Below are 27,615 nucleotides of genomic sequence, written 5' to 3' on the forward strand. Positions count from 1 at the left end.
GTTATATATATATATAAAGGTAGTCCGCTACAAGCCTAAAAGGCCCACCACGCCGGCACTTATCACCGGTTTCTGTAGCATGAAGCGACTAGGAGTATTTCTACTCCCCCCTGGATGGGATGCTAGTCCATCGCAGGGTTACCCCCAGCATTTTCGCTGGTACCCATTTATACACCTGGGCGGAGAGAGGCACCGTGAGAGTAAAGTGTCTTGCCCAAGAACACAACACAATGTCCCCGGCCAGGACCCGAACCCGGACCACTCGATCCGCAGTCGAGCACACTGACCATGAGGCTACCACGCCCGAGTCCTACTATAAATGGGTAGGCCCATTTTCATTATGATCACACATCAACCAATAATAAATTATTATTTGGTTTTGTTCTTCAAAATAAAATTAATATGATACTTGCAGATGACTTAAATCTTTCCAGGCTAAATTTTGAGAATTTTATTACAACAACACAGCCAAACCCCCAATGATTACCCAAAATGATGATTCTAAGTAGTTGTATTGCACAAGTTTAGAGCTTTCAATATAAACTGTGAATTGACTGACATAGAAACTTTTGACATTTTGGCTGGTGGCTTATGGGAGGTGGTCATGATATTGTCTTGCAACGTTTTCTACATAAATTTGCCTTCTTTGTTTGTTATGCAGGTCCAGTGTTACCCTGGTGTGCGGCAATACTTGTCTGAAGTGTCATTTTTGCGAAACAATCTTTATCTGTGATTTGTGACTGGCCCAAAAATGTCGTATGTACAAAGCATTAATGGTTTAAGATCCAAAGGATTTAGTTCATTCTAAATGTAATAATATTCATGATTGTGATGTTTCATTAATATAACAATGTCCTGTACATGAATACCTTATTTAAAAATTACTGACATTTATGTTGTTTGATAAAAATGAAATTAATTGAAGGACTCTGGAAATAAAAACAGCCTACAGGCTTTAGTATCTTTTTGGGTGTTTCTTGTATTTTGCTCAAAGTTACACTGTAGCTAGATGTATTTGCATGTGTCCAAACAATATAGGGAACACAAGTGTTTATTATTGATGTGTAGCACAATCACCGTACCCATTTGGGGGTGACTCAGAAACATTTCCTGATTTATTCAGTTTAACGTCTTCAATGAAGCTATATTTTTGCTGAATGCTAAGGTTATCCTTGTTGATTAGCATACAGGGTGTAAAAAGGGTAAGCGACTTTCCTTTCTTGAGAAAACAAAGGAAAAAGATAGAAAAATAGGCAAATTTTGAGTGTAACGCGTAACACAATTTTCAAATTGAAAGTCTTCAAAACCATTTTTCATAAGAGAGAACAATTATGTGGATTAACGGACAATAACCAGTGATAACACGCAGTAAATACTACATATGAGCAAAATTAAAACAGTTCAAGTTTATTAAAACACATTAAAAAGATTCAAAATTCCGTAGTTTCCTTACTGTAACGCTGTGTTTTGGAATTCTGGCGCTCACTAGGTTATAGTTTGAAACAAGTCTTCAATTGATATCTGTGGCTTCAAAACCATCTCAACTAAATGCTCATACCTTGTGCTTTAACATACAGAAAAATTAGTTTGAGGGATCCACTACGAATGGAGAAATCACTCCTCAAAAGAGTCGCTACGCTTTTTCTGTTCCGCAATTACGCAATAATATTTTTCGAGACCACTTCTTTCAATGTTGCTCCTGCTCCAACCAAGGCGTAAGTGGGTTCCAACCAAGCATTTTCTGAATGCTCACAAGTTCCACTAGCTATTTCCACAGTTTCGTCATCGTAGCTTTCAGGGTCGCGAAAATATTAGCCTTTGACTGAGTCGCTACGTTTTTTTTAACATGCCGGGCCATATTGAACCTAGTCTTGAGTGCCAGTGAACATCACAAATCTACTTCGCATAGAAGCCATGATTTCCATGTGCTTCACAAGGCTTGGTAACCTTTCCTCTATGGATATTATTGGGAAGTCCACAATGTCTTTTCAGGGGCAATTTTCAGGAAAGAGACATCTGCTCTGACCTCTGCTCTGACCTCAAATTGCTCTGACCTCAAATTGTAAAGTGGAGCAAAAAAGTGGAGCAGAAAGCCAGCGTTTAGGGTGTCAATAGAACTAAATGAGGGGATGCTATCCTCCATGTAGTGAAAGCTTTCTGTTTTTACTTTTTATTTGCCTCAAAATTGACTATCTGTATGAAAGACCACGCCTGCAAGGGGTCATGGGTAAATCAAAAATTCAGTTTTAACGGACCAAACATTAATATTTTCCGAACAATTAGAAAGATATGTAAGTCTGGGTGTGAAATAAGCCAAAATAAGTGATTTTTACCCCAATAAACACAATTTCACAATTTTTAGGTATGTTACAGAAATGGGTACCGTGATCATGCTACTCATCATTGGAAAACTGCCAGCCTCACCCTCCCTGGCTTTGCTCAACACCTCTGCAAATACAGTCATCTATTTCAAAGAATGTGATTGTTTACATCAGATACTTGGCATAAACGTTTGTCCTTGAATTTCACAAGCATGCTTGCATTGTATTTTTCCATTTCTCTAGCCCTTTTTCCTTGTAAAGTATAACATTGTCATCTTTGTTTTAAAGTCTAGCTATTCTTGAGTATATAACATTGTCATCTTTGTTAAAGTCTAGCTATTCCGAATTAATTGTTTCTTGTTTTCTTCAACTTTAAAACAACATGATTTACATCTGGGGAGAAAAAATACTAGGCTGGTTGCTAAAAGGATGGTTAGCACTAACTGTTGATTTTAAAAGAGATATCAGAACTTATTGGTTTCCATTTCATTTAACACTGGTCACCACTAACCAGACTTCAAGCAACTAGAGCCTGGACTTTATTACAGTCAAAACAGCTCAAGTGTTCCTGTGACGAGTGGATTAATGAGTTTATTATTGCAAATTTGATATCAGTAACCATTTGAATTTCTGTTTGTCGGATGAATAGTGCAAAATTCAAATCAAGCCTCAGTTGAAAACTCTAATTTTGATTGGAGTATTGCTGGCTTCCGGTGCAAGGCCGGCGTGGAAATTTCACAGGTTTACTGATTTATGTTCCATAATCTTCCAAACAACCGTCATTTCACTATGTTTTTTCGAATTAAAGATTGGATAGAGAAATGAATTTTAAAATAAAGGCAAATCACACTTGTTAAGACCTTGGCAGATTATGCAAATTGGTACACCTGTTAAATTTTCACACCGTCCTCGCACCGGAAGCGAGCAATAGTCCAATTAAAATTCAAGATTTGACCTGAGGCTTGATTTGAATTTTGCATCATACGACTGACAATCAGATTGTTGAAATGATCCCTGAAATCAAATTTGCAATAATGAACTCATTCATCCACTCATTAGAGGAACGTTTGAGCTGTTTTGACTGTTACGTGTTTACGACACGGCATCAATTTGTAACTGGAGTGTGAATTGAAAGGAAGATATGAATTTCTCATAGATTAACTAAGTTCCCATTCATTTAAGTGAGAACACATGCAAATGTAAACCAAAGTAAAAGTGAACACTGCTAGAATACAGTTTTTTTAATATAATTTTAACACGAAGTACAAAGTTATTTTAAGCAATGTATTTTCAAGATTTACTAAATTTTGTTGGGTCCCATTTTGTTGCTTCAAAAGCCATAAGATATTAAAATCCAAAGAAGAAATTAATGCCCCTTCTATTAAAGTTAACAACTGTATAATTAACATTTATTGTACGAGCGCACACTGGAAATGAAGTGATAGATACATGCCAAGTTGGTTATAATCATTTAATATCCACCAAGCCAAGTAGAAAAATTATTGTTTTATTAAAAACTCCCGGATCAAAGCATCGAATTTCTGCCTCGGTCAATTACAGCCCAAAATGGCTTTTGTTGGCAACTCTTTCTCAGAGCCTCAAAAATGTTTTCAGCTCGCTTTATTGCTGATGCGTTCCTTGACCATATTAGGTATATGAACTGATAGCCTGTGTCTGGAGAACCAATGAAAATTCCGGAAATCTGATCTGTAGTTCAGTTTTTAATAATATGTGTTATTGGTATAATAATTACATAGGTGATTATTGAAAATTCTCTGCACTGATTGGTTGCTCTTGAGGTGATTGACAGTTCCCCGATAATCACCTAAGCGGTTTTTTCAAAATGGCTGCAAGTCGACAAAGAAATAAGTTGCTTTAAAGAAAATACATATTTTTTCAAATAATCACCCATGTAATTATACTAAAACAATTATTCACCTCAGGCTCGGTGAATATCAGTGAATAAAAACCTCGACTTTGTCTCATTTTTATTCACCAATATTAACCTTGCCTTTGGCGAATAATTGTAAAGTTTTCCACATTCTTACTCCAAAAAAGGATTATGAACTTACTGTACCAATGATAAGAAAATAAAAATTTAATATACAATCTATAAGTATAATAATAATAATAATAATAATAATAATAATAATAATAATAATAATAATAATAATAATAATAATAATATAATTTAATAATCATAAGAAACTGGAGCAAACACTGCTAAAGAGTGCGCAATACACGTGTGTGTAGAGCGGTTTATAGAATTAAATGACTGAATGAAAATACACAAGATTCCCTGCGACTCTGAGTTTCGTGCGTATGCACTCATCAGGCAGATTTAATGAGCGCAGCAACAACAATCTACTGAACAAACGATCCGAGCTTGTATCCAAATGCCGACATGAAAACAAGTTTTATCTCAAGAACAATTAAGGCTTATCCTACACACATAATAGCTATTGTATTGTGCTTGTTTTAGCTCAGCCAGTCTTACACCACACCCCCAGTTTCGCCCTTCTCACCCATTGTAATCAGGACCCCATTGTTCTACTCATCGTAAATATGTATATATAGCTAGCTAATAAGTCTTTTCTTCATTAAATCTGCCTGATGAGTGCATACGCACGAAACTCAGAGTCGCAGGGAATCTTGTGTATTTTCATCTAGTGATTTAATTCTAATAATATAATTTATTATTATAATAATGATATTATTATTATAAGGGAATATTTTAGAGATGGACTTAAATCCTCCTTCTGATTTGTGCTGAAACATATACAAATAGCTAGACCTAAATTTCACACATGTACATGTAAATTTGTCCCAATAAGATGAGGTTTGTTCTTGTTGCACTGAACATTTAGCTGTGTTCAAAAGCTTCAAGTCTTGAGTCAAGAGGAAGCTTTAGCAATAAGTGCAGCAATGCCAAGGAAGTCATTTAGAAATATCGATTTTGCAGTCATGACTATTTCACATTTCTTATATTAGCAATGTACATTGTTGGCAAAGTAGGACACAGCTGGATTGATAGGAATGTGTCAAAAATGATTAATTAACAGTTCTATGCTCACTGATCATCAAAACCTGATATGAGAAGGTAATTTTCACATTCTTGTTTTGCAGAGGACAGTGAAAAATGTACCAAAATGCATTAAGCACACTGCAATACCCTTTTCAGATATTGTACCTACAACCTGTGACAACATTCCTTGGAACAGTACACGAATATACAGATCTGAAGCTTTTGCAGCTTACTCTCGCCTAACAATGTTGTTTGCACGAGAGTTTCTGAGCCCATTTGATAAAACAACATTGTGGGAGCGCAAGGTATTGCAAAGTGATGCAACGATTTTGTTTCGAGGTTGTAGTTTTTCCTGCTGTTGCTTTTCTTGGTGCTAAAGCTCCCTGAATTGTCCACCCAGTTTTCAATGTGCACTATAAAGTGATTTCTTTCTACATGTCTTGTATTGGGTATGCGTTTAGTTAAAAAAAAAATAAGGCTAAAATATTGAGAAGTCAAAGACGTTTTTTTTTTTGTCTTTTCTCAGGACCTTGTGCCTTTCCTCAATAGTTCCGATAACTTTTCGGCTCATTTACGAAACTGCCTTCAAGATAACAAGAGACAAAATGATGGTGGAGTTTGTTGACTTAAAAGCTCTCTGTTCTCAAGATACAGAGAAATTTTGACACCTGAAGAGGGCCCCAAAAGTTTTGGAGCTTTCGAGAAATGGGCCCCTGAGCTTAAACAGGATGATATTCTTTGGGTGTAAAACGAAAAACTGACCACAAATTTGACAGATTTTGACAATGCATGTGCTTTGTCCCAGTTGGCCTTTTGTGGCATTATTACCCTTTATTATATAGATATTAAGAAAAAAGTAAAATCGTTCTCTGGTAAAAAGTTTTGAAAAAACTATGAGCTTTCGACAGACTGAACTGCTGCCTTCAACGGATAAAAATGTGTGAAGCCTAAAAGCGAAAGAAATTTAAATATAACGAAAAATTCGCATAAATTAAAGGGTAAAAGCATGTAGTGGAAAGAATGTTTAAAATGCTAAGAAAATTAGTGTTTCTTTAAGAGAATGTGATATTGTCTTGGGAGCGGGCACGAATTGTTGTCTGCCCCTACAGTTTTTGCCGTGTGCCATGACTCCAATGTCTTTCTGCTCCGGTTGTTCGCTTTGTCAATGATTTTAGAATTGTTAAAGTCAATATCATGATTAAAAGTCCACGCGTGTTTTGCGACATTTGAGCCTTTAGTACAATGCTTTAAGTTCCTCATATGTTCCTTTCTCCTAGTAGTAAAGGATCTTTTAGTTTCGCCAATGTAGCTCCACGGCTCCACATGGCCGCTTGGGGATAGATATTGATGAAATACCATGATTTCTCCTTTTAATAAAAAATCATATCTTCACCGCGCGCAGTGAACATATCATTTTTATCTTTCATATGTGAGGATATTGGTGTTGTCATGGTAAGCAACACGATTAGAATAAAAACGCGAGCTTTCTCTTCATTTTAAGATACTTTTGTGCGTCATTATAATTCTTTACTACAGTAACATTTTTATTGCAAAATTTGACATCATGATTTGTTTTTCATAACATTCATGTCTTGTTTCATGTTACACAACATGCGTGTTTTAGCGGTTGGTGACCACTTTTTCATCATTTCGAAACTGAATAAAACAAGTTGTTTTAAATCTAGACATTTCATCAATATCTATACAATAAACAGAACATTACATGGCCGCTTGGGGATACGAATTTTATCTTCTCGTGCTGAAAGTATCTCTCACGAGTGAGCGAAGCGAACGAGTGAGAGATACTTGCAGCACTGGAAGATAAAATTCGTATCCCCAAGCGGCCATGTAATATCCTCTATTTCTCTATTAGACTGAGAATCGAGTTTGGTCTTCGATTCTCCTTTGCCCAGTTCTTTCTTGTGGTGCTGTGTCTTCTTCCATCCACCAAATCAACGGAATCTTGCGGTTGCGGTCTCTTTTGTTTTCTGTCTTGAGGAGGCGTCGTTTCCTCTGGTGTCTGTTTAAAGCTTTCTTGATCATGGCCAGCTCTTTCTGACATCTGAGGCATTGGATGATTTTGGGGAACAACTCTTATTCGTTTTACTGTTCTGTCGCCACTCTCTATCTCTGAAAGAAGGCGACAGGTTCCTCCTAAAATGAACATCTGCAAATAACAAAATCATTTTTTTTAGTAAATGGTAGTGATGTAGCCTTTTTCCTAGATTTGCCAAACAGCAGTGAGAAAAAAAAAAGGTTATCTTTTCTCCAGCTGTCACATTCAGCTGTCCCATCCACTTGATCCACGCCATACAGCCATGTTAATTAAGTTTCATTCAATCTATTTTTTTATTAATTTACTTATTCGCTTTCTTACCTGCCAACTCACTGCCTCGCGCAACCACCCACTCATTCACCCACTCTTTCATCTTTCTCACTTGCCCATTCACTCACTCACTCACTCACTCGCTCCCTCGCTCACTCATTCATTCATTTCACCTGTAAAACAGCCACTGTTACAGCACATGTTGCAAGAATGACGTGATTTTCTTTGATCCAGTCCATTAACTTTGCATAGCAATCCTGAAAGCATTAAACAAACGGTACAACACGAATTATTACACATTTACAGCTGTGCATACTAAATATTATTAATTTCAATGCTACAACTTTGACTGTTACCTTAAGTCTGACATCACTTGTTTTGTTACCATTAACAAAACAGGATTTGTGAGAACTTGACTGGTGTTCCAGGGTCAATGGTGTCAGACCACAACAATTGAACTAAAAGTAAAAGATTAAAGACAAATGGTACATTCTATTGTGAGTTTTGTCTTTGATGATATCGTCCTCTGTGGTGAGAAATATTAGGGAGTTAAGAAACGATGACGTCTACGAAAGACAGTGCCACAAAATAATAATATCACCTACTAATTCAAAGGTATTTTTGCGCGGTTTACTGAATATGCGGGAAAAGCAGGTCTTAACAAGTGTTATTGAAATCCAAAAAGAAAATTGGGGGTAACCACCACCATAAATCAACGGGAAAAAACTCGGTCCGTAACTTACAGTACGGACCGAGAAAACGAGGTTAGTAAGAGGTATTTATTATCAATCAACTTCAAAAAGTGACACAGAGATTGTACTCTGTGTAAAGCCAGACGCTTTTTCTCGTCAATTGGGGCCTTTTTAGGGCTGAAAATGTTAATGTTATTCATAGAAAACAGCGTATTGACCGAATTCAAAAATGGCCGCCAACAAATTATTCTTTTGTCTTTGTGTTAATTTAGCCTAACTAGCCTCGTTCACACGCCTAAAATTGAAAGAATTTGGGCTGTAAAACGAGGCTAGTTAGGCTAATTAACACAAAGACAAAAGAGTAATTTGTTGGCGGCCATTTTTGCATTCGGTCAATATATTATCAAAATCAATCAAACAAACAAATGTACATCACTTCAACCCATTTGAAATTTAATTCCATTTAATTAAGAAGGTCGACAAACCTTTCCCCGTATGCTCTTTCCGGGCACCGACTGTTTTCTTTTGCTGTAAGTTATATTTCAAACACGAATTCAAGTGTTTCATTGCGATTTCAAACAACGAGAAAACTATTGAAACACGAGGGCCTCCGGGCCCGAGTGTTTTATTGTTTTCGAGTTGTTTGTCATCGCAATGAAACACGCAGAATGAGTGTTTGGAATAACTTCTCAAACGAATGAAATGGAATCAATTGTTTTTCCTGGTATTTGCGCACTCTGGAATGCACTGCTTACCATGATTAATCAATATGCAGATTAGGAGTGTGTTTCAAATTTGTTGAAACACTGCCAGCAGTGTTTCAACAAATTTCAAACACTGCTTGCAGTGCCATAAGGGTTTCACTGGGTATCCAAACCATTGCACCTGACCAAATGCAATAATCCTATTGGCTTACAGCCTTATGAATAATTAATGAGTTTGAGAATTATATTTCAAGGCGTTGCTGAAAAACCCAATTCTTTCATTAATTTCAAACACCTACCTCTTGTTGAATGATGATTCTACTTTCATCGGTAGTTTTGTTCCAGTTTGCAGCAATATGGTCCGGAATCTAATGATGAAATATATTTTTTTTTAATTGACAAATGGAGGAACTGATGGACTGTTCTTTTTTCCTATTAGAAAGGTCGCTTTGATGAAGAAGGGAAAATCTGTATCATAAATGGGTTTGAATGAACACCTAATGTATCCCCAGCGAGTAGGCTTTTGTACATTATGCTCTTACTTTGCCACTAAAACGCTCCATTTTAACGCTCTTCCTTACAAAAATGCTCAATTAATGCTGATTATACATAGGCTGATAGGGCTGTTTTTGAAATTTGAATTTTTTTCAAGTTCAACATTTCAACAGAAATAAAGGCTCAGCTTCACAAAAACGTATAAATTATGTGTACAACACAAATGTAGTGTCAAGTTAACAATGTATGGTATTTGATATTTTAAGTGAAACTTAGTCTTTGTTGTTGTATTGCAACATAAGTGATGTTTCAGTCTAATCTTCTAAGGATTGTTCTCGTCGATTTTGTCGTAAGAATACTTTTACTTTCATTGTCTCTGAAAAAAACTTTTTTGGCGGAAAAATGCCACTGGATTGCTCGAATAATGCTTTAAAATGCTTTTGCTTCAATAAAATGCTCGCACAATGTACAAAAGCCTACCAGCGAGTCGCAGGGGAAACGGCTATGCAATCTGTTGCTTGGGAAATACGTGGGAGTTAGCTACTCTTCTTGCAAGGTTTTCCCTCGGATAGTTCGGTCTTTCCTTAAAGGCCACTGTCATGCTAAATTTGCTGTTTTTAGGTCAAAACTGGGTAAAAATCTAAGTTAGTACTTTGGCTCACAGGTGCAACATTCCCGACAACCCTATGAGAAGATATTAAATGTATTTATGGCACAAAGAGGTATTCGTGTTTCATTTTTGGCTACTTTGTGAAGACATCGTCTTTTCTTTCAAGTTTCAATCCATTTCCATCCTCTCCATCCTTGACCGCAAACAACCAAGAATAGCTTCAGTTCACTTCAATGGTTAATTGTAACAAAACTACAGCATTATATTTTGGTCTTCATTGATGCAAAAACGTCTTTTAGTGTTCTGAAGTTTGACTAAAATAGCGTGACGCAGCCCCTTTAAATGTTGGGAGTTGTTGGTTCTGCAGATGTGGATGGTGTTGGCAGTTGTGTGAAAACGGACGCTGACTCCCGACAATGCGGGGATGTGCAGTGGATTATGGGAAGGGTGCGGCCCATAAGACTTTGTAAACTTACAAAAATTCAGCTGACATCTTGTCAGTTTTGAACGGAAGACCTTAGACAGCAATGACCAGAACCAAGGTTGCTGTCCAGCGGTTTTCGTTAAAACAGTGGTTTGCTGGGGGTGCTCAGTCTCGTGGGTTTAGGAAACCTGGTTGTGGTCATTGTTTTTTAAACTTTTTCGTTTTGGACTCGTTAATGCGCTGCTATCTACACGCGAGTGCGTGGCCCCAACAATGTTGGAAGACCTGTGCAACCGGATCCATCATTGTTGCACTACGCTTCGGCGATCACACAAATGTTGGGTGTGGTTGGCTAAAAAGTCTGACCAACTTCGTGCAACAACATACAACAGGGTGTGCAACGGAAGCAAAATCTACAACCCAACGATGTTGGGGAGTTGTTGGCCAACAATGTTGCGTCCGTTTCCACGGGTCATTACTTGCTTGTAGAGTTTTTATGTGTCATTTCTTTCGTTTTGTTTATCTTTTTGCAGTCTTCCTCACCGCTGCTATTTTCTTTCCTCGGATAAAAAAGCTGACATGGACGTAAATAAATGAAGTGGATAGTTTCTAAAGAAACTGTGGTGCTGCGTCGGTGGGGAAGTAGTATGCAAAAATTTGGTTTTATCAACGGAGTTGATAATGTAAATTGACCACCGTACAGAGATTCTAAAAGCTGACGTTTCGAGCGTTAGCTCCTCGTCAGAGCGAATCGAGGAATTGTGGGTTATGTGTAGTTTTTATAGTAGAGTAGGAGCTACGTTATTGGTGGTAACATGGCAACGTGAAAAATAGGAATACATTAGTTAAATAACAAATCGCTTAGATCCCGATATTTTGCTAGTGTTAAGAGTGAAAGGACAAGTTTTACATCGTGAGCGCGCACATTTGAAAGTGCCGGGTTGCTCGTTAGTTTTGAGAGAGCTTCTAACTAAAAAGTTGCCTACGTTTTTGTCGCGTTTGAATGAAATAAGTGGAGGTTACGAAAAGATTCTACCAGTCTCGGTAAATAGCAGTGGTGAAGACAGTTGCAAGTAAAAAAACAAGTAGGAAGTTAAGAAAGCAAATTGTCAAAAGCGAATGCTTTAATGATCGATTTGATTTCTGTGACATTTTGCCTCTTTAAAATGGCGTCAATGGTTAGGTGATTGAGGTTTTACATTTCTAGGCCTCACCTTATCTTTCTCGATGTAAATGTAAATCGCCAACCCAACCTCTATCATCAGTAACATCAACATCAGGGTAAAATACTGTAAGGAAAAAAATGTTACCAACTTTTCCCCGCTGAATCTAAGTATCAGTTGATGTCTGTGTTAAAGGTTAACTGGATGTTTGAAGACTTTTTTACACTGTAGCGAATGATCTCATCCCGTTGAATGAAGCACCTTCTCTGGTACATTTTGTAATGCCGGCAAAAGAAGTACCAAAAAAAAAAAAACAATCACTACTAAATTGAACAAAAAAATAAGCGGAAAACATGAAGAAAATGCACGAAGTCCGGCAAACTGCTGACTGCTTATAAGAAATCTACACAAGTTTTTCTAGCGTACCATGACGTAAAGTATTGCGAAATTCAAGCATTTGTTATAAAACTGAAGGTGATTTTATCTGAGGGAAATCATCCTGCAAAGTTCATTAAATGTACAGTTTATCTCGGCTTCGAAGTGAGTCTTGGTGCTCATCAAGAGCCATAATGTGCTCATCTATTGTAAGGGAAATGAGTTTGATTTGCGTAAGAATACGCAACTCATTTCCATTTGAATAGTTATGCGTCAGGACTCGCTTTGAAACTGAGGCATGCAGCAATTACTCGGCTATTACTGTACTTTGGCTTGCACTCCTACGCTTGTTCAATGGCTTAAAATATCCCGCGCCACAGTGTGCTAAAACCAATCAATCAAGGTTATGGTCGCGCGTGTTTTGTCAGGCTTAGCCTCAACTGCATTCATTTACTGTGCCTTTATGATTGGCTCGTTTATTTGTCTGCGTTTCTTGATTGGCCACCGTGATTACTTTGGTGTAACAAACACAGAAAAGTTGCACTGAAAAAAAGAAGACCTTTTTGGATTCTATAATTAACTCGTTTATACTTACCACTCTGAGTAGCGTTTGTTTGAGCAAGAGAATGCCACATGCTCCCAGAAAACCTAATTTGAAAGGAGTAGGATCGGAAATTATCTCCAAAGTTATCAAAGACATTGAGACACCAAAAAGTTTGACTCAAACTCTACTGATCCCAATCAACTTACCAACGATGAAAACAAGGGAAGATAGCACAATATAAGCCACGGTGACGTACTGAAACAAAAAAAGCCCAAAAAACAAAAACCTGAAAAAATCGCTCGTCTGTTTCTTTATCGCTGGCTCCTGTTATCTACAAATCATTATCAAAGCAATTTGATTGAATAAATGTTTCTGTTTCTTCCTTTGTTTTCGGCTGGGGGAGGGGAGGGAAGGGAGCATGCTTTTGCTTTTGCCTGAGCTCCCGTGGTTCATTACTCACCAAATTTCCGGCAAAGTGTTTATATTCCGTATCCTGTGTGGTGATCCATATACCAAGACCAAGCATGACTGAGCCTCCAAGCTGTTAAGGAAAAGAAGTCAAGCTTATCATATTCAAATTAAGGCACCACTTTGTCATTGCGAGATTTTGTACAAACCGTCAGTGCTTCGTTTTAAAGAATCTTTACTCTTGAAAACTACTCTCGCGAAATGTTGCCTTCAACAAAATCATAAGTTCCCCTATTGCAAAACCCATCATTTTGGGGACTTTAATGAGATCTTCGACAGTTGACGTCATTGAAAATGTAATTATTTTCGTTATTATTTCCGTTAGTTCAACGTCCTCAAACTAGCCGAACCATCGACGAACTCAATAGGCCTTATCACGGTTTTCGACGCCATCTTGGCGGGTAGGCAAAGCGGTCAGAAATTACAGTGTTTGTATGGGAATCCGATAGCAAATAACTTCTTCCAGAATTGAATTTTACACAATTTGTGAATCAAAACTTTTAAATACTAGGTAGAAGATTGTATTCACCAAATTTGAAGGATGTAGCTTTCCTATAAGTCGCTGAGCTATTTTTTAAAAATTTTCCTTACATTAGTCTTAATTTTTTTTTCCCGCGAACTGCGTCTAGACGTTTGTCTACCCAGCCAAATTTACAGACAAATGTGTGGAAAATTCAAAAAATTAACTGAGCGTCTTCTAGCCAAGCTACATCCTTCAAACTTGGTGAATACAATCTTCTACCTAGTATTTTAACGTTTTGATTCACAAATTGTGTAAAATTCAATTTTGGAAGAAGTTATTTGCTACCGGATTCCCATACAAACACTGTAATTTCTGACCGCTTTGCCTACCCGTCAAGATGGCGTCGAAAACCGTGATAAGGCCTGGATGAAGCTTGATAGGAATTTGCTTTTGTGCGTTCAGTCGCTTTCCATACAACTTGAGATTTCAGCGTTTCACGTTGCAGATTCCCTGATAACGGGAAAGAAATTTACGTGCAGAACATTTGCATTGATATTATTTCGTAGTGTTCCGTGATGTGATCTGATGTAGATCTCAAGCTCCTTAATTATGCTTCGCTGCGTTTGCCGGCAAGAGCCAACGACTAATTCCAGCACTACTGCTTGCCATGAAACTAGCAAAGTTCTCCTTGATGGTTCAATTCATTTCTCTCTTTTTGGTTCCTTCTCGATAACCGTAGCTTTCAGAGAAGAAATAATCTGTAATTAAATAGGTTTCATTGAGTTTGAACAAAGAGTAAATTTTGACCCCGACGTAGCTGGTCTAGATGTGTAGCTTAAGTGGTCTCTATCGAACAAAGCCTATGTCACGCGATATCTGTCGTACGCCGACCAGTGCCTGAAGTCGCGTTATTGAGTAGGATAGAATACAAGCACATAATATTCAGTCTTACTGATATTTAGCGTGCGTGTAACGAGTTTCAGTTTGTATAAACGCGAGAGTCGAGACCTTTTTAATTAAGTGCTACCCAAAACTTTCCTCGGTAACCAAGTACCGTAACGGTAACACGTACAAGTAAAAACATGACTTTGCTCACTTCCAGAGAAACCCTTGAAAGCTCTTCGCCCCCTCTTCGCCAAGCGAGTGTCCTTTTTATTGACTGCCAAAAACGGGAACTCGGAGCTGAATTCAACGTTAACGGACTTTGCAACCTAAATGCGACTTCATAATAACATTACCATTTATGTTTAGAGAACTACCAAGCGCACGAGCTATGTTGTGATCATGACTAATATTTGACGTTGAACAAAGAGATGTAGAGGAGCGATATCATTAAATACGGAGTATTCGGCAAGAAAAACTGTCTGATCTACGAGTTATAACGAAAAGAAGATAAAAGTTTGCCTTGTCTTAACACAACGAAATGAATCATTGCGAATATGCGTGATCCAGAGTTTGGTGAATACCTACATCTAACTTACATTGTGATTTTAGTAGTTACTCTAATATTTCAGAATTTATAAATACAGCAGTCAATTCGATGGGGCAGGTGAAGTAGCTCTTGATCATGTTTTCGTCAGAGTAAATTAATAACCGTCATGTACAGTTTGTCAGTGTAATTTTGGAGACAAAAATGTCGCCAAATTGTGGACTAAAGCTCAAAGCCGATTAAAATAAGTTGTGCTGGATTAGAGCTCTCAGTTATCTCAGTTTCCAAATAACTCACCCAAACTAAAGCGTTGAAAGTGAATAGGATCCATCGGACGAACTTGGAACAGTTGTCCATATGTACCATTTTCAGTATTCCAAGTTATCCAGTTGAACTTCGAGTTCTGGGCCTTAGGCAATTTCAAAAAACAATTCTACCTCAAAAAAGACGGAAATCCTTTCAATAGATTATCACAGTTTGTCACTCTTTTCTCCAGGAAGTACTTAGTGATTTTCGAAAATCATGAGACGATTGACGTATTGAGCTCGTGAGTGGAAGCATTGTAAATGGTGTTTGCACGTTTAGAATGCTTCTGTTTGTCGTAACGAGCTGACCTTTACGCACCATTAATTGAATAATTTTTGTAATTAAACCCATTTCGGAATAAAAAATGCGGACTTTGGCTAATATTCTTAAAAATGAATAACTAATCCTAAGTAAGACTCTTTTAAAGCCTTCATTTGTAGTACTTGCTGAATGCTCGGTTTCTCACTGAAAAGAGTGACCCCATATGTTCCTTGGCGGCCTAAAAATCCATTTGTTAAACGACTCTCACTCGGCACCGGAAAAAGCTGAACTCAAACAGGTTTTTCAAGTGAATGAAAGGCAAAATAATTTGCCAAATTTCATGCCTTAAAACAGCTTGCCTCAAAAAATAAGCCCGGCCAAAAGTTACGTTAGGCTTTCGTGAAGCGCTCACAAGGTGTTCGTGATAATGATAAATTATTTCCCGATTTTCAGAAAATAAATGCACAGCACTCGTTCCGTGAAAAGCTAATAATAGAAGGATGCTGTCATTTACAAAGACATGCAGACAATACAAACAAACATGCATTGTTATCAACCAAGTGCAATTAAGTTCGGGTGGTTTTGCATTATGCGCTGTCCGGTGATTTGGCACAGACAATGTGGAGAAGATTAATTAAGAATGGTCAGCTGCTACGAATTATCCGAAATTGGATTTACCGAATGGATTTCCATTTCCTCTATGGATTGGTCCTTGTTCATGTATGTGTCAAATTTCAAACGCCTCGAATGAAAAATTTGTCTATAACCAATTTCACAGCAATAAAGTACATTATGTAGGTCGCTTGTGGCAAACAGTCAGAACGGTTTGCAAATCTGATACCCCTTTTAGCGTTTGTCATTTTTGATTGCGAATGCAACCATTCCAACCAGTACAATGCTCAACATTTAGTGTTTTTGACAGTTTGTTTACAATCTTAGCCCTCGCTCAATTACGAAGGAGGCTTCTGTCAACGTAACGGTGTAATCTAGAACTAGTCCATTATCAGCCATTATCCAAGACAGACATGTTCAATTGCCAAGATCATCATGAAATATTTTGACAACCTCGGTTTAAAAATCTTATTATTGAATCAAGAAAATTGACGCCATGATCCCACCGCACTGTTCATTTCGATCGGAAGTTAATGAATATACTGAAACAATCACAAACTATCAATTCTTGGTAAATGATTTGCGTACTGAAACAAAATCACTAAACGGAGATGCATGCAGGACTTACCAAAATAACAGTCGTGAATGTGCACACCATCCACTTTAAACATTTCCCCATATTGCCTAGTTCTTTCAAAATATTTCAACATTAATTTGCGGGAGGCAACCATACATCTCTTAAAGAAATACTAAAACTCTTTTCACCCCGGGCCAAGAACCCTTCTTTATATTAAATAACACCATGGAGTCCGTGACGTCATCAGATACACGTCATGATCTCTTGTTTGCTCAGGTACTTATGATGCCTAGGACAAAAGAGGTGTGATTAATAATTCAAGTGGATTATCCTTTTCTTAAATTTACCAGATGCCGCCTTGTCTGCAGTAGAGATCGTCTGGAGAATGCAAAGTTTTGTCTCAGTGTTTTTAACGCAGATGCTATTGTCATCGGACATAGTTTGATGCTACTCCAGTTTTGAAGCTGAGAAAGTTGCAATTGAAAGATCCAACGTCTCGACTTTCCTGTATAGGAAGAAAAACCTTAAATAACCATGACCACAACCAGGTTTTCTGAGCCCGCGAGACTGAGCACCCCCAGCAAACCACCCGAAGGCCTTAATCACATGGAGGCCAACGTAGCCTGCGCTCGCAGACGTATTTCCAGTTGTCGCTTCTTTCCGCTCGGGCGGAGGCCATAATTGAAAACTCTTGTTTTTGCGCACCGAAATTTCAATTGTCTATAGCCAATATGGCCGCCGCGCAAATAAGGCCCATAGTGAACCCATAGTGTCTTCATCAAGGGTAATCCAAAGTTGCCGCAAAAGTCCTTTTCATAAGCTACCAATTTGCAAATTTTAGCATCATTTTCTTCTAACAAGACGCAAATAAGTGTCACGTGAAAGGCCGCCATCATCACTGTTCAAAGGAGCGTGGCAACCTCGTTCCTAGGGTCTCCATTGTCCTCATCGACAAAGAGACCCTGGGAATGAGGTTGAGGAACGTGGGTGGCATAGACAACACGTCATTGCCCTCGGTATTTTGTTCAGGTATCCAGTATCCTCCTGCGAAAGATATTCTTTTTTGTCTCGTCACGTGTAATCTTTTGAATTCCTGTCCCGAGAGGTCGACCAAGGACAGCTCGCTCGCGGGCTACTGCTGTCGCGTTCCCGCGTTTCGTTACTGAAACTCGGTCCTTGAAACTTGGGTTCGCTAATAACCAGGCTCGAGATTGAATTCTTAAATAACTGACTTCATTCTTGAACACAATAACAAATCGGTAAAACTGAAAGGAAATTCGGAACAATGAGCTATTTACAAATAAGGGCGAGGAGGCAGAAAAACAACGTGCAAAAACGATACAACCCAGACAAATGAAACAAAACCAAAAAAGAACTAAACCTTGTTGATACGCGATTTAAAACCAGCGCTTACTGAAAATGTTGGCAGTGAGAAACTTCTTCTCTACTGGCCATTTATATTTTTTCAAGCAGATTTAACCAGGTATGTTTATTTTCATTTATTTTTTCATTGTCATTACTTTCCTTATTTGGTATTAGTCTTCTTGTTTAAATTCAATTGTACTTTAGGTAACCGTTACTTCTGACGATGTATGTTGGAGCATACGAAACGAAAAGTTCATAAAGAGTTTTACAACATGCGTTGTCTCGTTATGTTTATAACCGCAGTTTGTTTGTTATTTTTACATTCGATGCTGTGTCCGTGGGTTTGAAAAAACTGAAAGGAAACTCCTAACTGACTGTAAGAACTCTGTGAACACTCCGTAAACTCCTTGAAATGAAGGCTAATGCGACTCCGAACCACTGCACGTGCTCAGTATAGAACGACTAGAAACTGAGGACTGTATTAACTTCCCGTATTAACTAGAAAATTGACGATAAGAAACAGCCATGCAATACAAACGAATACAGGTATAAAATTCGGAAATTAAATGTGATAACAGATAAGCAAGGGTAAGTGGAATGACTATCTGTGAACGGCGATAACGAATATCAAAAGAAAACCGTAATCAAACTTGACGGCCACATGAAACCAGGAAGTGAGAGACATTAATTGGGCCCTCCCCTCGGGGCTTTTCAGGCAAAATTGACAATACAGTTTGGACGACCTGAGCCCTACTTCTTATCCTGCAGTTTACAGATACTTTCCCTCGAGGAGGCTGGCTATGAAATCGTGGGCAGTCTTACTTTACTTTTTAATAAAAACATAATAGAAACAAAAATAAATAAATAAATAAATAAATAAATTTACTCATTTATTTACATTTTTAATCCATAGGTGGAAATAGTACAATACTATAGAGGTTGGTCATTTTTCCACTAAACCACGGATTGTAAAAAGAGTCCTGCGTTTTTACGATCCATGACTAAACTAACGGAATTCCGAACAAAGTGGCATGGTGTTCTAATAATTTTATGGTTATAAGTAATTCACCGTGACATTTAACAAGGTCTGTCGGTAGAAAGAACGTGTCGTCTTGAAGGCTGGTCATCTTATTCTCTCCATATTGCTTATTATTTAAAAAATGAACTACGGGTATCAGAATTCCAGCATTTTTATTGGCTCGCCGGACACATAGTCCTGTTTCGAGACTCCCTCTTACCCCGCCCTGAAAATGGGCCTGGAACCCAGGCGGCAAAAGAGAGAGGCCTGTATTACTTGCAGGCGCATGCTCGAAATGAGCCAATCATATCGCATTAGATGCCAGGCTGGATATGTAAATAAAGGGAACCTTGAAACTCCGACAAAAAATCTTATATGAAAATTACTGTTCGATTGCAGTGCCAGGAAAGAGAACATCTAAATTATGCCTCGTCGTGACCAAACGAGGAGAAAAAACCCCGATTGCAGTGATGTTGGAAAATTATTGCCAAATAAATGTAACGACTGAGAGAAGATCGCAATAAATCGATGCAAAGGCTCAACTAGTAAATATAGCATAGGATTTCATATTATCTGCAGTACTTTAGCTCTAACAATGAATTTCAGAAGGAAAGTGCGTTTAAGTAGCAACAATAAAAGCAAGGTGACACACATTTTTCATCCTTATTAATTAATAATCACGAACAAATTTTGACCGGAAAAAAAAATCGTGACAACGTCCGAATAATCGGTGTTTGACTGTGCATAAATATGTATAAATTTAGTGGGAACATTATTGCTTCATCATTGCGTTATCAACACAAACTGGTGTGTAAAGAAACAAATAGTCCAGGTTGTGATTCAATTTCGTTTAACTTTTTACCTAACTTTATCAGGAGTAATGCTCAGTTTTTCTGTGATGCAATCGTCTCAAGTTTAGTTTTTCCGATATAAAAATCATTGCAGTCTCAACAGGCAGCTCTACATAAAACCTTAGCCATTTGGCCACGGCCACGGCTTGTAAGGAAAGAAAGATTTAATGCGACGAGTGCTTTGAAAAAATTATTCTAAGGAAAAATTAATAGTCTGAGTAAATTACTCTACTCTAATTACTCAAAAAAAAAAAATGTACTGTTTTTCACCGGTGTTTGTGTTTGTGTATTATTCCTGAAAAAACTGAGAGTATTTACAACATTTTTTACATGACTGTTGTATATTGCGTATCCAAACAATTTGTTCCCGATTTTGAAAAAAAATGGTAGGCCTAAACTCCTGAAAAAATCACAATTTCAATAATTACTGTGCAACTTAAATATAAGTTCACTGGATCAGTGCAATTATCACATAACTAGATCGACAGAAGTAATGAACAATAAACAAGAGTTCCAGCAGGAGATTTATTAGTCCTCGTTGAGCGATTCACATCCACGACCTACAGTATATTTGTAAGTTTCAAGGAGTCTCGGGAGAGCAATTAAATCTAAATTTGATATTTTTCTGCGCCAACATCATGCAGCTGTTCAGTTGGGTTTCAGGCACGAAATTCCATACTTTCGTATGTCATCCATGTGATCTTCCACGATTGGGACTCACGATAAGAAGAACTGATTTACAATTAACATCGGACTCGGATCGAAGAAGATCGCAAACATATTAAAGGAACAACCATGTAACAAACAGACTGTTGCAGGTTTAACAAACCCATCATTACCGGTAACGACCGCATGAATAGCTTGCAGTTGTTCCGCCTCAAGCACAAAGGTTAAGTGGCATTTCTTATACGCAAAATCAATTACCTCCAGAAACTTGGTGTTATAATTTCCTTTCACATTATCCCCATAAATCCAGTGTAAAAGCACTCGGAATAAACAATGCCCAAATAAGGAATCTTTTTCCAAAAATGGCGTCATTCCGAGCATGCGCCTGCAAGTAATACAGGACGACGACACCGCGGCAAAATGAGTGCGCATGCTCCGCTTCGAACAAATTTGATTCATTTGATTCGAGCTTTTGAGCGCTTTGTTTTTGAGTTTATTCGGCGGTGAAGGAAAAGTTCTATTGGACCTTTTGATGATCAAGATCTCACCCTCAACATGGACTCGACAGAAAAACTAAACAGTAGTTCCGAGGTGTTTCCAACGAGAAAGTCAAGAGAGGTAAGCTTATTTTAGGCATGAAATATTTATTTGTTTATGTCGTTTCCATGGAAGTTATCTTTGCCAAACCATGTTTGCTCGTGTTTCGGTCACACTGTTGAAGACCTAAAAGTTGTAAATTTTAAACTGATAACATTTTTCGTTTACTGTTTTTCGCCTAAGGGCAATTCCTCTAAAAACGCGGAGGGTTCTGAGAAAACAGAAGTTTTAACCTCTGACATGTGATACGAGAGCCATGGATTTTCTGTGACCTGGTTCTCCACAGCAAGAGAAATGGTTTGTATGGTAGATGGTGATGCTCTTTCTTTTCCAGCTCTGTGTTGCTTTGCAGGACATACCAGGTTGTGGTATGATTAAATTTAATTGATCTCTAGATTTCTGTTGATTTCATTGTCCCAGTCATCTGACCTGAAGAAATCTTGTGGAAAGTGTTGATATCTGGCTGGCTGTCATTTTGACTGTCATTACTTTCAAGATGTGAGCAACTGTTTTTATCTGCATTGTTAGACAAAACTTCTTATTAAGGGAGTCAGTTAAGTTGTTTAGTTTTTTTATAAAGGGATCTTTACAAATAGGGCACAGATTTCCATGTTTTTTTTCAAGTATCTTAAGTGACATCTGTGCATGAAAATGACCAAGTGATAATAATATTATTGTTTTACTTTGATCAGTTTCCTGTTGTTTCTTAAAAATGTCATTTATTCTTATTCCAGTGCTTAAGTCTAACACTCTTCCTGGTGTGTGTGTGCTGATCTGGTCAAACCATGCATGGCAAGCAACATTCCAGATTATTTTCAGAGATTGTGATGAGGATTTCAGCGTTGAATATTTTATTGGTTTTGTGATGAAAAAAGCCAGGGTTGTTATTTATCTCTCATTTTTTCCTGCATGAGATCCTGCATGATGACAATAGTATTACTGCAAATTAAACATCACAGATGTGAACATGTCAGTGATTAATACAAGATGGTTTCCAAACAGCTCTTCAAAATTGTCTAGAAAAGGGACGATAATTATTTGCTTGCCACACCTTCTAAGTCAATGTTTGAACAAGCAAATATAAGTTGGTTTTTTAATTCAAGTGAACTGTCTTACTTTCATTAATACAGCTGTATGTTATTCTAGTCTTTCTCATTGCTGAGCATGGGTTTGGATATTAACTTCTGAGAATGCTCCTACTTGTAATAGTCTTAATAATGAATATACGGTACTTACAACAATAAAATTAGAGAGATATTTGAGTTACTGTATATTGCGCTTTGTGGTAACACATACCATAGTAGTTGTTGTGGTTGTTGTTGTTGAAGAGGAATCAGATAGAGTCATTGTGGGTCCAGATAGAGCCGGCGGCCATTGTGGGTCTATCATTGGGTAGTGAAACTTGATCAGTTGTGCATAATAAAATGTTAGAGTATGAAGCAGAATGCCTCTAGTCTTGCTGGATGTATGATTACATTCCTCTCTCAGTATCTTTACACACAGTGCAAAATTTAGGCTGGATTTTTGCTGGTGCAATTCATACAAAAGTGAAATCAGTATTTTCCTAACACATGCAGGTGAATGGTTTCTTATTTCATTATCATGATTCTCATGTCTCCCCACCCTCATTCCAGCAAGGCTCTACAAGGTGATCGACAAAGCTGGAGAAAAAAATTACAGTTACCAGCCAGCTGCAGGAAAAATACTGGAAAAATATTTTCAACCATGGACCACTACCAAACTCCAAGTAAAAGGGAAACATCAAGTAGCATTGGAGTCAAATTTATACTTCGTTTCAAAACTTTTTTGCGATCCTCTCTTAAAATTAAGACATATTTTCTTTATTTTATTGCCTCGCTCTTGTAAAAGTAACTAGTGTTGTAAAATATGAGAATGGAGGGCAGGTAAGTGACTTATCCAAGTTGCCGAATGAGTGGGATGCGGGCATGAAAAGAACTTAACCTTATTTCTCACTTTCAAATGATTCCAATGAAACAAACAGACGATTTCCTCATTCAACAGGAGCAACATAAGCCATCTTCGCAGAAGGAATTATCATTCTGCCCTTGCAAAGATGTTTAGCCGGCGTTTTCCTTCTCAGTGCACAGTTTTCCCCCCAGAGATTTACCAACGCAGAGACCATCGCGACTAATAAAATTACGAACTTCGTACTTTTGCTCTAGCGCTCGAATGCAAGGTAAAATTCTCCTGGTTTGAAGTATAGTTTTTTGGTTTGAAAAGACACATGGAAGATTAGTCTTTCAGGAAGCTCTCTTCAAAATTTAAACCTTATCAAAGTAGTGTTGTCCTTATCATCGCAAAATGAAAACAAACACAGAGAATTTAAATTGCCGCCATTTTGCCGCGCTGTTGTTTCTATTGCAAATTTAATTGGTACCAGTCCCTCGCGCGTGGAAACGATTCGCGCGTGGCTCAAGCCTGCGCACTCATTTTGCCGCGGTGTCCAGGACGACAGGACTCTCTCTTTTCCCGCCTGGGTTCCAGGCCCATTTTCAGAGCGGGGTAAGAGGGAGTCCCGGAACAGGACTACCGGACACATATCAGTTCACATACTTGCTCTACCTAATATGGACAAGGAACGCGTCAGCCAAAAAGCGAACTTAAACATTTTTTGCAGCTCTGAGAAAAAAAAAAGGCCGACAAAAGCCGTTTTGGACGGAAACTGACCCAGGCTGAAATCGATGCTTCAGTGGAAGAGTTGTTGTTATTTATCACTTCATATCAAGTGCACCCTTGTATGTTTAACAAATAGATTCCATGTTGCCGTGCGTCTGTTCAGTAATATATCACAGATGACGTCAAAATGTACAGTTTGTCAGTTTAACTTTGGAGACAAAAATGTCGCCAAATTGTGGACTAAAGCTCAAAGCCGATTAAGCTGTGCTGGATTAGAGCTCTTAGCTATAGTTATATCAGTTTTCAAATAACTCACCCAAACTAAAGCGTTGAAAGTGAATAGAATCCATCGGACGAACTTGGAACATTTGTCCATATGTACCATTTTGAGTATTCCAAGTTATCCAGTTGAACTTCGAGTTCTGGGCCTTAGGCAATTTTAAAAAACAATGCTACCTCAAAAAAGACGGAAATCCTTTCAATAGATTATTACAGTTTGTCACTCTTTTCTCCAGGAAGTACTCAGTGATTTTCGAAAATCATGAGACGATTGACGTATTGAGCTCGTGAGTGGAAGCATTGTAAATGGTGTTTGCACGTTTAGAATGTTTCTGTTTGTCGTAGCGAGCTGACCTTTACGCATCGTTAGTTGTATAATTTTGTAATTAAACCCATTTAATAACTAATCCTAAGTAAGACTTTTTTAAAGCCTTCATTTGTAGTACTTGCTGAATGCCCGGTTTCTCACTGAAAAGAGTGACCCCATATGTTCCTTGGCGGCCTAAACTAATTTTCATAAGAAAAACTTCGCACTTAGACTCGCTTTGAAGAGGAGGCAGACTTGAACTCGGAAATGGCCTAAAGTTCGGGTGCTTTTGCATTATGCGCTGTTCGGTGATTTTGCACAGACAGTGTGGAGAAGATTAATTAAGAATGCTCACGGCAGCTGCTACGAATGATCCGAAATTGGGTTTACCGAATGGATTTCCATTTCCTCTATCGATTGGTCCTTGTTCATGTATGTGTCAAAAACCATTCTTTTTCAAACGCCTCGAATGAAAAATTTGTCTATAACCAATTTCACAGCAATAAAGTATATTATGTAGGTCGTTTGTGGCAAACAGTCAGAACGGTTTGCAAATCTGATACCCCTTTAGCGTTTGTCATTTTTGATTGCGAATGCAACCATTCCAGCCAGTACAATGCTCAACATTTAGTGTTTTTGACAGTTTGTTTACGATCTTAGCCCTCGCTCAATTACGAAGGAGGCTTCTGTCAACGTACAGGGCCGTAGCCAGAAAAAAATTATGACCGAGGCGATGTCCATGGTTAAATTCTCTTCATAGGTATTTTAGGTGTTTATGATAATTACATTTTGATTTGCCTCGGTTTGCCTCATATTGGCTACGGCCCTGACGTAACGTTGTAATACAGAACTGGTCCATTATCCAAGACGGACAGTTGCCAATATCATATATAGATGTGAAACTCAAATAATTATTTAATCAAGGAAATTGACGCCATGATCCCACCGCACAGTTCATTTCGATCGGAGTTTAATGAATATACCGAAACAATCACAAACTATCAATTCTTGGTAAAGCATTTGCGTACTGAAAAAAATTCATTTAACAGAGATGCATGACTTACCAAAATAACAGTCGTAAATGTGCATACAATCCACTTTAAACATTTTCCCATATTGCCTAGTTCTTTCAAAATATTTCAGCATTAATTTGCGGAAGGCAACCACACATCTCTTAAAGAAATATTAAACTTTTTTTTTTACGAGCCTGTAGAACAGACCTTCTTTATAAAAAAACATCATGGAGTGCGTGACGTCATCAGATAAATGATCTCTTGTTCGCTCAGGTATTTATGATGCCCAGGACAAAGACGTCTGATTAATATTAATTCAAGAGGATTATCCTTTTGTTAAATTTACCAGATGCCGCCTTGTCTGCAGTAGAGATTGTCTGGAGATTGCAAAGTTTTGTCTCAGTGTTTTTAACGCAGATGCTATTGTCATCGGACATAGTTTGATGCTACTCCAGTTTGAAGAAATTTAAATAAAGCTGAGAAAGTTGCAATTGAAAGATCCAACGTTTCGACTTTCCTGTATGGGAAGAAAAACTTTAAATAACAATGATCACAACCAGGTTTTCTGAGCCCGCGAGACTGAGCACCCCCAGCAAACCGCCGGAAGGCCTTATCACAGGGCGGCCATGTTAAGTCCCGAGAGATTGAAAACTTTTGGTTTCGGTGCACCGAAATTTCAACTCGAGGCTCGGGTTACGAAATTTATTGTCTAAATATGGCCGCCGTGCAAATAAGGCCCATAGTGTCTTCATCAAGGGTAATCCAAAGATGTCGCAAGAGTTCTTTTCATAAGCTACCAATTTGCCAAAAATGGAAAGAAGTGCACAATAAATATTATTTAGCATCATTTTATTCTAACAAGACGCAAATAAATGTCACGTAAAAGGCCGCCATCATCACGGTTCAAAGGAGCGTGGCAACCTCGTTCCCAGGGTCTCCATTGTCCTCATCGACAAAGAGACCCTGGGAACCAGGTTGAGGAACGTGGACGGCATAGACAACACGTCATTGCCCTCGGTATTTTGTTCAGGTATTCAGTATCCTCCTGCGAAAGACATTCTTTTTTGTCTCATCACGTGTAATCTTTTGAATTCCTGTCCCGAGAGGTCGACCAAGCACATCTCGCTCGCGGGCTACTGCTGTCGCGTTCCCGCGTTTCGTCACTGAAACTCGGTCCTTGAAAGTTGGGTTCGCCAATAACCAGGGGCACCCAACGACCAATTTGTTGTAAAATGTATTATTATACCCCATTTAATGAAAATAAATGTTGTTAAGGCATTTTTAGGTGTTTTTCAGTGTTGCTGGGAAAACATTATCTGTTCCTTTTTCCCAGCAAGACACACAAGAAATTTCCCAGCCAGCTAGATAAAATTGGTTGGTTTCCCAGCCAGCTGATCAAATTTATTTCCCACTGAGCCAGGAATTCCGCGCGTTTTCAAATCCCTCGATCCAAAACGACCGAACAAAAGCGACAGAACCGGGACAAAACAGGTTTTTTTTCCGCAAGCGCAATCACTCTGACCAGGCGTCGTATGTTTGTGACTATTCTCTGGGAGAGGGAAGGGTTTTTTTTTTTTTTTTTTTTTTTTAGTCGTCCTCGGTCTCCAGAGTTTCTACAGCCAGCTCGGGTTGAAATGCTAGAAAAAGTCAGTAATTCCCAGGCAAAACCTCTATCAATAACAAAATTTCCCAGCCAGCTCATCGAAACACCTGTATTTCTGCCAGCCAGCAAGATTCCTCTGGGGAACAGATAATGTGATGAACAGATTCGCTGGGTGCCCCTGAATAACCAGGCTCGAGATTGAATTCTTAAATAACTGACTTCATTCTTGAACACAATCACAAATCTGTAAAACTGAAAGGAAATTCGGAACAATGAGCTATTTACAAATAAGGGCGAGGAGGCAGAAAAACAAGGTGCAAAAACGATACAACCCAGACAAATGAAACAAAACCGAAAAAGAACTAAACCTTGTTGATTCGCAATTTAAAACCAGCGCTTAATGAAAATGTTGGCAGTGAGAAACTTCTTCTCTACAAGCCATTTTAATTTATATTGTTTCAAGCAGATTTAACTAGGTCTGTTT

General features: G+C 38.1%; 2 protein-coding genes across 7 annotated transcripts in view; one reads left to right on the top strand and one right to left on the bottom strand.

Moving 5' to 3' along the window:
• LOC137976045 (eukaryotic translation elongation factor 1 epsilon-1-like) overlaps positions 1-6,717 on the top strand; it is a 12,158-nt gene extending 5,441 nt beyond the window's left edge. The window contains exons 5-6 of one of the 2 annotated variants that reach the window (XM_068823310.1): positions 662-756; positions 5,873-6,717. In XM_068823310.1, coding sequence (XP_068679411.1) covers positions 662-733 — 72 coding nt within the window. In that variant the 3' untranslated portion in view covers positions 734-756; positions 5,873-6,717. Of the gene's footprint in view, positions 1-661; positions 962-5,872 lie in introns of those variants that run through there. The other variant, XM_068823309.1, reaches the window with a different exon arrangement.
• On the bottom strand, positions 1,387-25,733 carry LOC137976043 (leukocyte surface antigen CD53-like). Of its 5 annotated transcripts, none has more exons than XM_068823305.1 (9): positions 25,580-25,733; positions 13,140-13,220; positions 12,886-12,934; positions 12,731-12,783; positions 11,812-11,886; positions 9,368-9,436; positions 8,029-8,130; positions 7,846-7,929; positions 1,387-7,513 (listed from the first exon to the last, which is right to left on the bottom strand). In XM_068823305.1, the coding sequence occupies exons 1-9, from the start codon at positions 25,628-25,630 to the stop codon at positions 7,205-7,207; spliced, it is 873 nt and encodes a 290-aa protein (XP_068679406.1). In that variant the 5' UTR covers positions 25,631-25,733; the 3' UTR covers positions 1,387-7,204. The 5 variants fall into 5 exon arrangements, with proteins under 5 accessions (XP_068679406.1, XP_068679404.1, XP_068679405.1 ...); XM_068823303.1 differs by lacking the exon at positions 25,580-25,733 and adding an exon at positions 24,246-24,411; XM_068823304.1 differs by lacking the exon at positions 25,580-25,733 and adding an exon at positions 16,847-17,024.
• Between the last annotated feature and the right edge of the window lie 1,882 nt (positions 25,734-27,615).

The sequence above is a fragment of the Montipora foliosa genome, chromosome 11 (genome assembly GCF_036669935.1).
Source record: "Montipora foliosa isolate CH-2021 chromosome 11, ASM3666993v2, whole genome shotgun sequence".
Lineage (NCBI taxonomy): Eukaryota > Metazoa > Cnidaria > Anthozoa > Scleractinia > Acroporidae > Montipora > Montipora foliosa.